Raw genomic sequence first — 13,537 nt, 5'->3', positions numbered from 1 at the left:
GTATGGTGGATCACCGTGTGGCACGGCGCATCACTGCATGTGGTATGGTGGATCACCGTGTGGTATGGTGGATCACCGTGTGGCACGGCGCGTCACTGCGTGTGGTATGGTGGATCACCGTGTGGCACGGCGCGTCACTGCGTGTGGTATGGTGGATCACCGTGTGGCACGGCGCGTCACTGCGTGTGGTATGGTGGATCACCGTGTGGCACGGCACGTCACTGCGTGTGGTATGGTGGATCACCGTGTGGCACGGCGCGTCACTGCGTGTGGTATGTATGGCGCGTCACTGCGTGTGGTATGTACGGCGCGTCACTGCGTGTGGTATGTACGGCGCGTCACTGCGTGTGGTATGCACGGCGCGTCACTGCGTGTGGTATGCACGGCGCGTCACTGCGTGTGGTATGCACGGCGCGTCACTGCATGTGGTATGCACGGCGTGTCACTGCATGTGGCATAGCGTGTGTCACTGCATGTGGCATGGCGTGTGTCACTGCATGTGGCATGGCGTGTGTCACTGCATGTGGCATGGCGTGTGTCACTGCATGTGGCATGGCGTGTGTCACTGCATGTGGCATGGCGTGTGTCACTGCATGTGGCACGGCGTGTGTCACTGCATGTGGCACGGCGTGTGTCACTGCATGTGGCACGGCGTGTGTCACTGCATGTGGCACGGCGTGTGTCACTGCATGTGGCACGGCGTGTGTCACTGCATGTGGCACGGCGTGTGTCACTGCATGTGGCACGGCGTGTCACTGCATGTGGCACGGCGTGTCACTGCATGTGGTACGGCGTGTCACTGCATGTGGTACGGCGTGTCACTGCATGTGGTATGGCGTGTCACTGCATGTGGCATGGCGTGTGTCACTGCATGTGTAACGCCCATGAGCGAAAACAGGTCACATGAGGTCCTGGCAAACCACATCCATCTAAAAACAATTTTGGAGAAAAAAAAAAAAAAAACACGCTTGTGCACAGCCCTTCTGAGAAGGACACCAAGGCCTTCTACCCCCACAGTGGAGAGAAGTTACAGCAAAGCCTACTGTTTACGTTTAGGACTGTATACAATATTAATTTATAGAGGTAAAACCCAGACATGATTACATAGTTAAAATGACTCAGGGGACTCCCCTTTGGACTCTCACGTGCTGAGGAATTACAGGACTTTGCGGAGAAGCGATGCTCTCAGACTGAATGTGAGTGAGTGTTTCAAGCAAAATGCGAGTGTGTGCGCGTGTTAAATGTGTGTGGGAGAGAATGAGTGTGAATTTGTTTGTATAGAAGAGCGCCGGCGTGAATATGAACGTGATAAACTAAAGGAGCGTGAGGAAGAGGGTCCTCGTCACTATGCACGAAGGAGCAAGTTGACAAAGTCTACATTCGTTTTAAACAGCGAGTATGAATGATTAGAAAGACGTCAGTGCCTTAGGAGGGAGTGCACGTGGGTTTAATGGGGCAAGAAACTGAACTGAGCCTGGGAACTGCGTGAAGCAGCATGAGAACAGGTGTGTGTGGGAGAGAATAACAGGTGTGTGTGTGTGTGAGAGAGAGAGAGGGACACCCGGTGTCTATGTGAGAGAGAGAGAGAGAGAGACACCCGGTGTCTATGTGAGAGAGAGAGAGAGAGAGAGACACCCGGTGTCTATGTGAGAGAGAGAGAGAGAGAGACACCCGGTGTCTATGTGAGAGAGAGAGAGAGAGAGACACCCGGTGTCTATGTGAGAGAGAGAGAGAGAGAGAGAGACACCCGGTGTCTATGTGAGAGAGAGAGAGAGAGAGACACCCGGTGTCTATGTGAGAGAGAGAGAGAGAGACACCCGGTGTCTATGTGAGAGAGACACCCGGTGTCTATGTGAGAGAGTAACCCGGTGTCTATGTGAGAGAGTAACCCGGTGTCTATGTGAGAGAGAGAGAGAGTAACCCGGTGTCTATGTGAGAGAGAGAGAGAGACACCCGGTGTCTATGTGAGAGAGAGAGAGAGACACCCGGTGTCTATGTGAGAGAGTAACCCGGTGTCTATGTGAGAGAGAGAGAGAGAGAGAGAGAGAGAGAGAGAGAGAGAGACACCCGGTGTCTATGTGAGAGAGAGAGAGAGAGACACCCGGTGTCTATGTGAGAGAGGAGAGAGAGTAACCCGGTGTCTCTGAGAGAGAGTAACCCGGTGTCTCTGAGAGAGAGACACCCGGTGTCTATGTGAGAGAGTAACCCGGTGTCTCTGTGAGAGAGTAACCCGGTGTCTCTGAGAGAGAGTAACCCGGTGTCTCTGAGAGAGAGTAACCCGGTGTCTCTGAGAGAGAGTAACCCGGTGTCTCTGAGAGAGAGTAACCCGGTGTCTCTGAGAGAGAGTAACCCGGTGTCTCTGAGAGAGAGTAACCCGGTGTCTCTGTGAGAGAGTAACCCGGTGTCTCTGTGAGAGAGTAACCCGGTGTCTCTGAGAGAGAGTAACCCGGTGTCTATGTGAGAGAGTAACCCGGTGTCTATGTGAGAGAGTAACCCGGTGTCTATGTGAGAGAGTAACCCGGTGTCTCTGAGAGAGAGTAACCCGGTGTCTCTGAGAGAGAGTAACCCGGTGTCTCTGAGAGAGAGTAACCCGGTGTCTCTGAGAGAGAGTAACCCGGTGTGTATGTGAGTAACCCGTGAGCGAGGGTGAATAAACGGGTGCAAGGCACTGTGTGGGAACGTGAGAGCATGTGAAGGAGCGTGAGGTTACTGAAAAGACAAATAGACGGACAGAGAAACAGAAAGTAGTAACCAGCTAGACCCCACGGGTTCCACACCCTGGCTGGGTCTCAGCCCTGGCACAGTGAGCCATGTACCCCCGTCCCGCCACAGACTCTGCTCGAAGTGCCCTCACTGCCCTGACAGACCGCCTGTCCTATCCCTCACACACCTGCCACAGACCTCCTCAGCCAGACCTACTATTCAGACTGTCCTTCCTGGTCTGGCACTAACACTATTCAGCCTGTCCTCTCCCACCTGCCTGCCACAGACCCCGCTCAGCCTGTCCTCGCCCACCTGCCTGCCACAGACCCCGCTCAGCCTGTCCTCGCCCACCTGCCTGCCACAGACCCCGCTCAGCCTGTCCTTGCTCACCTGGCACAGACCCAGCTTAGCCTGCCCTCGTACACCTGGCACAGACCCAGCTTAGCCTGCCCTCGTACACCTGGCACAGACCCTGCTCTCCTACAACTGGCACAGACCCAGCTCATCCTCCCCTACTCTTCACACTGGCACAGACCCCGCTCATCCTCCCCTACTCTTCACACTGGCACAGACCCCGCTCATCCTCCCCTACTCTTCACACTGGCACAGAACCCGCTCAGCCTGTCCTTGCTCACCTGGCACAGACCCCACTTAGCCTGCCCTCGTACACCTGGCACAGACGCTGCTCTCCTACACCTGGCACAGACGCTGCTCTCCTACACCTGGCACAGACGCTGCTCTCCTACACCTGGCACAGACGCTGCTCTCCTACACCTGGCACAGACGCTGCTCTCCTACACCTGGCACAGACGCTGCTCTCCTACACCTGGCACAGACGCTGCTCTCCTACACCTGGCACAGACCCTGCTCTCCTACACCTGGCACAGACCCTGCTCTCCTACACCTGGCACAGACCCTGCTCAGCCTGTCCTCGCTGCCCTGCCACAGACCCTGCTCAGCCAGCCCTGGCACAGACCCTGCTCAGCCTGCTCTCGTACACCTGACATAGACGCTGCCCTCGTACACCTGACAGACCCTGCTCAGCCTGTCCTCGCTGCCCTGCCACAGACCCTGCTCAGCCTGTCCTACACCTACCACAGACCCTGCTCAGCCAGCCCTGGCACAGACCCTGCTCAGCCTGCTCTCGTACACCTGGCATAGACGCTGCCCTCGTACACCTGACAGACCCTGCTCAGCCTGTCCTCGCTGCCCTGCCACAGACCCTGCTCAGCCTGTCCTACACCTACCACAGACCCTGCTCAGCCAGCCCTGGCACAGACCCCGCTCAGCCTGTCCTTGCTCACCTGGCACAGACCCCGCTAGCCTGCCCTCGTACAGCTGGCACAGACCCCGCTCAGCCTGCTCTCGTACACCTGGCACAGACCCAAGCCCTCATACACCTGGCACAGACCCAAGCCCTCATACACCTGGCACAGACCCTGCTCAGCCAGCCCTGGCACAGCCACCCCCCACCCCCTCAGCCTGTCTTGGTTCTTTTGGGCCTTAGACTGTCCTTGTACACCTAGCACAGACCCTGCCCAACCTGCTATCGTACACCTGGCACAGGCCCTGCTCAACCTGCTATCGTACACCTGGCACAGGCCCTGCTCAGCCTGCTATCGTACACCTGGCACAGGCCCTGCTCAGCCTGCTATCGTACACCTGGCACACAGCCGGCTCAGCCTGCTATCGTACACCTGGCACAGGGCCTGCTCTCGTACACCTGGCACAGGCCCTGCTCACCCTGTCTTATACACCTGGCACAGACCCTGCTCAGCCTGTCTTATACACCTGGCACAGACCCTGCTCAGCCTGCCTTATACACCTGGCACAGACCCTGCTCAGCCTGCTCTTGTACACCTGGCACAGACCCTGCTCAGCCTGCTATCGTACACCTGGCACAGACCCTGCTCAGCCTGCTATCGTACACCTGGCACAGGCCCTGCTCAGCCTGCTATCGTACACCTGGCACAGGCCCTGCTCAGCCTGCTATCGTACACCTGGCACAGGGCCTGCTCTCGTACACCTGGCACAGGCCCTGCTCACCCTGTCTTATACACCTGGCACAGACCCTGCTCAGCCTGTCTTCTACACCTGGCACAGACCCTGCTCAGCCTGCCTTCTACACCTGGCACAGACCCTGCTCAGCCTGCCTTCTACACCTGGCACAGACCCTGCTCAGCCTGCCTTCTACACCTGGCACAGACCCTGCTCAGCCTGCTCTCGTACACCTGGCACAGACCCTGCTCAGCCTGTCCTTGTACACCTGGCACAGACCCTGCTCAGCCTGCTCTCGTACACCTGGCACAGAGCCTGCTCTCGTACACCTGGCACAGACCCTGCTCAGCCTGCTCTCGTACACCTGGCACAGACCCTGCTCAGCCTGCTCTCGTACACCTGGCACAGACCCTGCTCAAGTACACCTGGCACAGACCCTGCTCAGCCTGCTCAAGTACATCTGGCACAGACCCTGTTCAGCCTGTCCTTGTACACCTGGCACAGACCCTGCTCAGCCTGCTCTCGTACACCTGGCACAGACCCTGCTCTCGTACACCTGGCACAGACCCTGCTCTCGTACACCTGGCACAGACCCTGCTCAGCCTGTCTCTGTACACCTGGCACAGACCCTGCTCAGCCTGTCTCTGTACACCTGGCACAGACCCTGCTCAGCCTGTCTCTGTACACCTGGCACAGACCCTGCTCAGCCTGTCTCTGTACACCTGGCACAGACCCTGCTCAGCCTGTCTCTGTACACCTGGCACAGACCCTGCTCAGCCTGTCTCTGTACACCTGGCACAGACCCTGCTCAGCCTGTCTCTGTACACCTGGCACAGGCTCTGCTCAGTCTGTCCCTCCACACCTGGCACAGGCCCTGCTCAGCCTGTCCCTCCACACCTGGAACAGGCCCTGCTCAGTCTGTCCCTCCACACCTGGAACAGGCCCTGCTCAGTCTGTCCCTCCACACCTGGAACAGGCCCTGCTCAGTCTGTCCCTCCACACCTGGCACAGGCCCTGCTCAGTCTGCCCTTGTACACCTGGCACAGATCCAAGCCCTCATACACCTGGCACAGACCCTGCTCAGCCTGCTCCCGTACACCTGGCACAGACCCTGCTCTGTCTGTCTGTCTGTCCCTCCACACCTGGCACAGGCCCTGCTCAGTCCGCCCTTGTACACCTGGCACAGACCCAAGCCCTCATACACCTGGCACAGACCCTGCTCTGTCTGCCCTTGTACACCTGGCACAGACCCTGCTCAGCCTGCTCCCGTACACCTGGCACAGACCCTGCTCAGCCTGTCCTACACCTACCACAGACCCTGCTCAGCCAGCCCTGGCACAGACCCCGCTCAGCCTGTCCTTGCTCACCTGGCACAGACCCCGCTAGCCTGCCCTCGTACAGCTGGCACAGACCCCGCTCAGCCTGCTCTCGTACACCTGGCACAGACCCAAGCCCTCATACACCTGGCACAGACCCAAGCCCTCATACACCTGGCACAGACCCTGCTCAGCCAGCCCTGGCACAGCCACCCCCTCAGCCTGTCTTGGTTCTTTTGGGCCTTAGACTGTCCTTGTACACCTAGCACAGACCCTGCCCAACCTGCTATCGTACACCTGGCACAGGCCCTGCTCAACCTGCTATCGTACACCTGGCACAGGCCCTGCTCAGCCTGCTATCGTACACCTGGCACAGGCCCTGCTCAGCCTGCTATCGTACACCTGGCACACAGACGGCTCAGCCTGCTATCGTACACCTGGCACAGGGCCTGCTCTCGTACACCTGGCACAGGCCCTGCTCACCCTGTCTTATACACCTGGCACAGACCCTGCTCAGCCTGTCTTATACACCTGGCACAGACCCTGCTCAGCCTGCCTTATACACCTGGCACAGACCCTGCTCAGCCTGCTCTTGTACACCTGGCACAGACCCTGCTCAGCCTGCTATCGTACACCTGGCACAGACCCTGCTCAGCCTGCTATCGTACACCTGGCACAGGCCCTGCTCAACCTGCTATCGTACACCTGGCACAGGCCCTGCTCAGCCTGCTATCGTACACCTGGCACAGGCCCTGCTCAGCCTGCTATCGTACACCTGGCACAGGGCCTGCTCTCGTACACCTGGCACAGGCCCTGCTCACCCTGTCTTATACACCTGGCACAGACCCTGCTCAGCCTGTCTTCTACACCTGGCACAGACCCTGCTCAGCCTGCCTTCTACACCTGGCACAGACCCTGCTCAGCCTGCTCTCGTACACCTGGCACAGACCCTGCTCAGCCTGCTCTCGTACACCTGGCACAGACCCTGCTCAGCCTGCTCTCGTACACCTGGCACAGACCCTGCTCAGCCTGCTCTCGTACACCTGGCACAGAGCCTGCTCTCGTACACCTGGCACAGAGCCTGCTCAGCCTGCTCTCGTACACCTGGCACAGACCCTGCTCAGCCTGCTCTCGTACACCTGGCACAGACCCTGCTCAAGTACACCTGGCACAGACCCTGCTCAGCCTGCTCAAGTACATCTGGCACAGACCCTGTTCAGCCTGTCCTTGTACACCTGGCACAGACCCTGCTCAGCCTGCTCTCGTACACCTGGCACAGACCCTGCTCTCGTACACCTGGCACAGACCCTGCTCTCGTACACCTGGCACAGACCCTGCTCAGCCTGTGTCTGTACACCTGGCACAGACCCTGCTCAGCCTGTGTCTGTACACCTGGCACAGACCCTGCTCAGCCTGTCTCTGTACACCTGGCACAGACCCTGCTCAGCCTGTCTCTGTACACCTGGCACAGACCCTGCTCAGCCTGTCTCTGTACACCTGGCACAGGCCCTGCTCAGTCTGTCCCTCCACACCTGGAACAGGCCCTGCTCAGTCTGTCCCTCCACACCTGGAACAGGCCCTGCTCAGTCTGTCCCTCCACACCTGGCACAGGCCCTGCTCAGTCTGCCCTTGTACACCTGGCACAGATCCAAGCCCTCATACACCTGGCACAGACCCTGCTCAGCCTGCTCCCGTACACCTGGCACAGACCCTGCTCTGTCTGTCTGTCTGTCCCTCCACACCTGGCACAGGCCCTGCTCAGTCCGCCCTTGTACACCTGGCACAGACCCAAGCCCTCATACACCTGGCACAGACCCTGCTCTGTCTGCCCTTGTACACCTGGCACAGACCCTGCTCAGCCTGCTCCCGTACACCTGGCACAGACCCTGCTCAGCCTGCCCTTGTACACGTGTCACAGTCCATTTCCAGAGACCTTCCTCCCGTCCCTGGCACCACTTACCATCAAGTCTCCTGCCAGGGGTGGCGGGGGGCGGCGGCACACATTGTCCCGGGGCGGCCTGGGCACGGGATCGTCGTCTTCAACATCCTCCAGCACCACGATGCACACACGGCTCATCCGCGGTCCTCACTGCCGCTCATCGCTGTCTGGGGGCGGCCGTGGCCAGGGGCACCTCGTGCCCGGGGACTTGGCACAGACAGGGAGCGGTGCAGGCCCTCACTGGGGTGGGTCCTGGCACAGGCAGGCCTTCACCAGGGTGGGCACCACGATGGAGAGCTCCAGACAGGCAGTCAGCAGGGAAAGCCCTCGCCTAGGTGGGCACTTCAGGCCCGGGGCCCTGGCACAGACAGGGAGCGATGCAGGCCCTGGCAGGGGTGGGCACCTCAGGCCCTGGCAGGGAGTGGTGCAGGCTCTCACCGGGGTGGGCCCTCAGGCCCAGGCCCTGGCACAGGCAGGGAGCAGTGCAGGCGTTCACCAGGGTGGATACAGAGGTGGGCACCACGAGGGAGAGCTCCAGGCAGGCAGCGGGGAAAGCACTGGCCGGGGTGGGCACTTCAGGCCCGGGGCCCTGGCACAGACAGGGGGGGTGCAAGCACTCACCGAGGCGGGCACCACAAGGGAGGCCTCCAGGCCTGGTCCCTCGCAGAGGCCCTCACGGCGACCTCGCCTGCACCCGGCTAAAATTAACTCACTCCAGGGCCGCTTTTGTCTCCAGACTATTTTTAGGGCGCCAAATTGAGTTCACGCGGCTCTACTTCTGAACTTCCGACTGGAAAGCCAACAACCAACTCTTGAGCCCAGTGGCAACTTTGAAGACAGCGCCTAGAGCCTGCAGGCGCTCGTGAAAAACTGCGCATTCATGTGGTGGGCGAAGATCAGGGGCTCTGCGGGATGGCGAAAGAGCAACTTGGCGCTGGGGCTGTGGTGGGGGTGACCCCAATCATGCAGTCCTCCCTCCTCCAGAAGAGAGGATTCCCCCTGCTACAAAATGATACAGGTCACAGGTCAATTCGTCCTCCTCCAGGAGAGCTGGTTCTCCCATCCAGAAGATGCAGGTCAACTCCCCAGGATACAGAATGGCGCCCCTCTCCTCTAGAAGATGCAGGTCCGCTCTACAGGATACAGAATGGCACCCCTCTCCTCTAGAAGATGCAGGCTAACTCTCCAGGATACACAATGGTACCCCTCTCCTCTAGAAGGTGCAGGTCCGCTCTCCAGGATACACAATGGCGCCCCCTCTCCTCTAGAAGATGCAGGTCCGCTCTCCAGGATACAGAATGCCCCCCTCTCCTCTAGAAGATGCAGGCCAGCTCTCCAGGATACACAATGGTACCCCTCTCCTCTAGAAGATGCAGGTCCGCTCTCCAGGATACACAATGGTACGCCTCTCCTCTAGCAGGTGCAGGTCCGCTCTCCAGGATACAGAATGGCGCCCCCTCTCCTCTAGAAGATGCAGGCCAACTCTCCAGGATACACAATGGTACCCCTCTCCTCTAGAAGATGCAGGTCAGCTCTCCAGGATACAGAATGCCCCCCTCTCCTCTAGAAGATGCAGGCCAGCTCTCCGGGATACAGAATGGCACCCCTCTCCTCTAGAAGATGCAGGTCAGCTCTCCAGGATACACAATGGCACCTCTCTAGAAGATGCAGGCCAGCTCTCCAGGATACAGAATGGTACCCCTCTCCTCTAGAAGATGCAGGTCAGCTCTCCAGGATACAGAATGCCCCCCTCTCCTCTAGAAGATGCAGGCCAGCTCTCCAGGATACAGAATGGTACCTCTCTAGAAGATGCAGGCTAGCTGTGCCCTCTGTGGACCCCTCTGCAGGAGATGCGAGTTCTTCTCCCACCTTCGGAAGATGCAGGCAGGCGCCCCAGCCCCCCTGGCAGGAGATGCGCGCGTGTTTCGCTTGCAGCAGATGCGCTTTTGTTCACCAGGCTGCAGTTGTACAGACTCCGTCCCGACTCCGTAGATGCGGATTACTCCCCCAACCTCTGGGAGACGCAGGCTGGTCCCCTCCTCCCGAGGTAAGGGACTGGCGCTCCGGTGCGGGCAGAATGTGCCCCTCCTCCGGGTGCAGGCAGGATGGTCCCCTCCTCCGGTGGTCCCCTCCCCCGGTAAGGGCAGGACGCGTCCGCCTCCCAGCACCGGAGGAAGGCGGGAGCGCAGGGCACCGGGCGGCCCCTGCAGAAGGATGCAGAAGGATGCAGAAGGATGGCAGTCACGGGCTGCTTCCAGGCTAGGCTGGTACCCCGGGGCAGGATCGGTGCCCGGGACGGCGGGGGCCCGCGGCGCACTGCGCACTCTGCAGCATGGGAAGCCCGGTGGCCAGATCCGGCAGAGCAGGGGGTGGAGGCGGGGAGGGGGCAGGAGGGCGGGCTGCACCATGCAAAGGGCTGGCTCTGCCTGGGTGACTAGCCCGCCCTCCCAGCATCACTTTCACTGGAGGCCGCAGGCGGACAGAGCCACGCCTGGCACTGGGGGCGCGTCCAGAGGGACTGGGTCTGCTTGGGCAAGCGCACCCCATGGGCAGGGAGTACGGACCTGGGTCTCAGTCACTAGGAGAAAGGGGGCTTCTACCCAGTGTCTAGAGAAGGAGGTCTGGTGTGTGACACCCTGTGTGCAGAGAGGAAAGTGTGCTATGCCCTGCGCCTCAATCACCAGGAGGTAGGGTGTGTGACACCCTGTGTACAGAGAGGAGTGTGCCATGCCCTGCGCCTCAATCACCAGGAGAAGCGTGCCATGCCTGCGCCTCAATCACCAGGAGGTAGGGTGTGTGACACCCTGTGCACAGAGAGGAAAGCATGCCATGCCCTGCGCCTCAATCACCAGGAGGCAGGGTGTGTGACACCCTGTGTACAGAGAGGAGTGTGCCATGCCCTGCGTCTCAATCACCAGGAGGTAGGGTGTGTGATACCCTGTGCGCAGAGAGGAGTGTGCCATGCCTGTGTCTCAATCACCAGGAGGTAGGGTGTGTGACACCCTGTGCACAGAGAGGAGTGTGCCATGCCTGTGTCTCAATCACCAGGAGGTAGGGTGTGTGATACCCTGTGCGCAGAGAGGAGTGTGCAATGCCTGTGTCTCAATCACCAGGAGGTAGGGTGTGTGACACCCTGTGTGCAGAGAGGAAAGCGTGCCATGCCTGCGTCTCAATCACCAGGAGGTAGGGTGTGTGACACCCTGTGTGCAGAGAGGAAAGCGTGCCATGCCCTGCGCCTCAATCACCAGGAGGTAGGGTGTGTGACACCCTGTGCGCAGAGAGGAAAGCGTGCCATGCCTGCGTCTCAATCACCAGGAGGTAGTGTGTGTGACACCCTGTGTGCAGAGAGGAAAGCGTGCCATGCCCTGCGCCTCAATCACCAGGAGGTAGGGTGTGTGACACCCTGTGTGCAGAGAGGAAAGTGTGCCATGCCCTGCGCCTCAATCACCAGGAGGTAGGGTGTGTGACACCCTGTGCACAGAGAGGAAAGCGTGCCATGCCTGCGCCTCAATCACCAGGAGGTAGGGTGTGTGACACCCTGTGCGCAGAGAGGAGTGTGCCATGCCTGCGCCTCAATCTGAGCTGTCGGTTACCCAAATGTAACGAGGAGAAAGAGGGCCTTTGCCTTCGCCGCACTCAGCAGACACGAAAGCAGACACTACACAAAATATAGCGCCTCTCCTTCGTAGCGCTCAAGTAAAGCTGTCTGTTCTGTTGGATGAAGGAAACAGCCCACCGGCTTCTCGCAGGAGATTGTTTGCACATTACTTTCGTGCAAGCGGAAGGACCCCTTCTACTGCAAGCCCTCTACCCAGTGCATAGGAAATAAATACGGCCCTTATTCAATGTGCAAGAACGTTAGGGCGCATTTGTTACATAATCCATCATCTGCCACATAATCTGCAGATTTTACCAAAAAAAAAAAAAACATCGTTTTAGGCTCAAATAGTTCAAAAGTGACTAAAAATGTAGCAACTCTTTTACCGCTCATTGGAAGGCGCTTTGTAAAGCCGGACTGGTCACCGCTCCGTTGCATATTGATTGCTGTATTTGGGTGTTAATCTGGTACTAATGAGGTGCAAGCAGTGCCCAGTGTTCCGAGAGGAGGGGGGGGGACGAAATAACAAACTATTACAAAATGTACTGCATTGTGTGCCGAATTTGCCTTTTCTTGCTGCATAATTTACCCAACCCTGTTGCATTATTTGGCCCTCTCCTGCCAATAATTCCAGTGGTCCTGTTCTCAGTAGGAGAGTGCAAGAGTCATGATGGCGAGCTACTGCCAACACCTGTGGCACGCTTGACACCTTCTTGCTTTCAGACTATGACCAAGGAGGGTCCAGGCTCATGCCCAGCTCGAGTTTGTTGATCCTGGCCTGATGTGTTTCTGCATGAGGTTGGTCCCATGCTTCCTTGTCACAGTTTGATTGACATGACTTCCCTCCATACAGAATAAGGGATATGATGGATTCCCTTTACCTGGATTGAAGACTCGAGTAGGAGACGCCCTTCTGCGTGCGGTGTTCCAGATCCTTGGGTCCACTTCTCTTCTGGTGTAAGGGTCACTTACCAGGCAACAGGGCAGGGGCCTAGAATCCTGTTCATGTGTCCTGTGCCCCAGGGGAGAGGAGGTGGCACCCACACCGCAGGAAGGGATACCTTCCACTTTCTCCTGCAACAAGGCCCAACAACACTGCCTTCACCCTCTGAACAACCAACTTCACCAAGCAGAAGCTATGGTGGACCAGAGGGCTGGAGAAGACTGGAGATGGCCAGGCCTTGCCCAGGTGGAGTGACCAGCGGAATCAGACTGTCCCTACCACGCACACACGGAGTGAAGTACACTAAACTCTCTCAGTAGGAGAGAAGCCACAAGCCAACGAGGAGAGTCTGGCTCAGGTCCACGATGGCACAGCTTTAGACCTCAGTACACAGACGAATGGGGCTTGACCCGGCAGTGCAGCAGTGTCTGGGTCTAGGGCAGGAAGGGGTTGGTCCTGGTAGCACAACAACCGTAAAACAATGAATAACCCTGTGGCACGGAAACCACACACATAACTGTTCTGCTGTCAAGACTTCAGGGGGCTCCGTGGTCACAGACATGTCTCAGGGCACCCTGCTGCTACTTGGAACAAAGCGATCTGATGTTCTTACTAGTGATCTGCTGTAAAGACTTCAGGGGGCACTGGACACAGACACAGGTCTCAGGGGTCTCAGGGCACCCTGCTGCTACTTCGATCACTAGTAAGAACAGCAGAGAACGAACAGGAGGCTGAAGAGTACCAGGAGGGCAGGACCACTGAGCAGGGGAGGTGGCCCTGAGCCAGAGAAGGTGCAAGTGTTCATAAAAAGCAGTGCAAACCCGCCACCAAGGCGCTTTACTCGAGCGCCAGATTACACTATAGAAGCCAGAATCACTGTGTGTTTTGGGAGCAACAACTCTGAGTTCTGCACCAAGTGGACCAGAGCAGGCCTGGGGGCGTCACACAAAGGGAAGCTTCTCCAAAGGTGACAGGCTTTTGAGACACATTAGTAATCTCAAAGCGAAGCATTCAGGGAGACTCGAGCTTGCGCAGAGACG

At 58.5% G+C, this 13,537-nt stretch overlaps 1 protein-coding gene across 2 annotated transcripts in view; it reads right to left on the bottom strand.

Moving 5' to 3' along the window:
- Positions 1 to 13,537, bottom strand: part of ANKRD28 (ankyrin repeat domain 28) — a 496,481-nt gene that overhangs the window by 379,088 nt on the left and 103,856 nt on the right. Inside the window, exon 1 of one of the 2 annotated variants that reach the window (XM_069212091.1) lies at positions 7,978 to 8,442. The exons of the other annotated variant lie outside the window; for it this stretch is intronic. Coding sequence (XP_069068192.1) covers positions 7,978 to 8,094 — 117 coding nt within the window. The 5' untranslated portion in view covers positions 8,095 to 8,442. Of the gene's footprint in view, positions 1 to 7,977; positions 8,443 to 13,537 lie in introns of those variants that run through there. 2 annotated transcript variants of the gene reach the window in all.

The sequence above is a fragment of the Pleurodeles waltl genome, chromosome 10 (genome assembly GCF_031143425.1).
Source record: "Pleurodeles waltl isolate 20211129_DDA chromosome 10, aPleWal1.hap1.20221129, whole genome shotgun sequence".
Taxonomy (NCBI): Eukaryota; Metazoa; Chordata; class Amphibia; order Caudata; family Salamandridae; genus Pleurodeles; species Pleurodeles waltl.
This window is presented reverse-complemented; position numbering and strand designations above follow the sequence as displayed.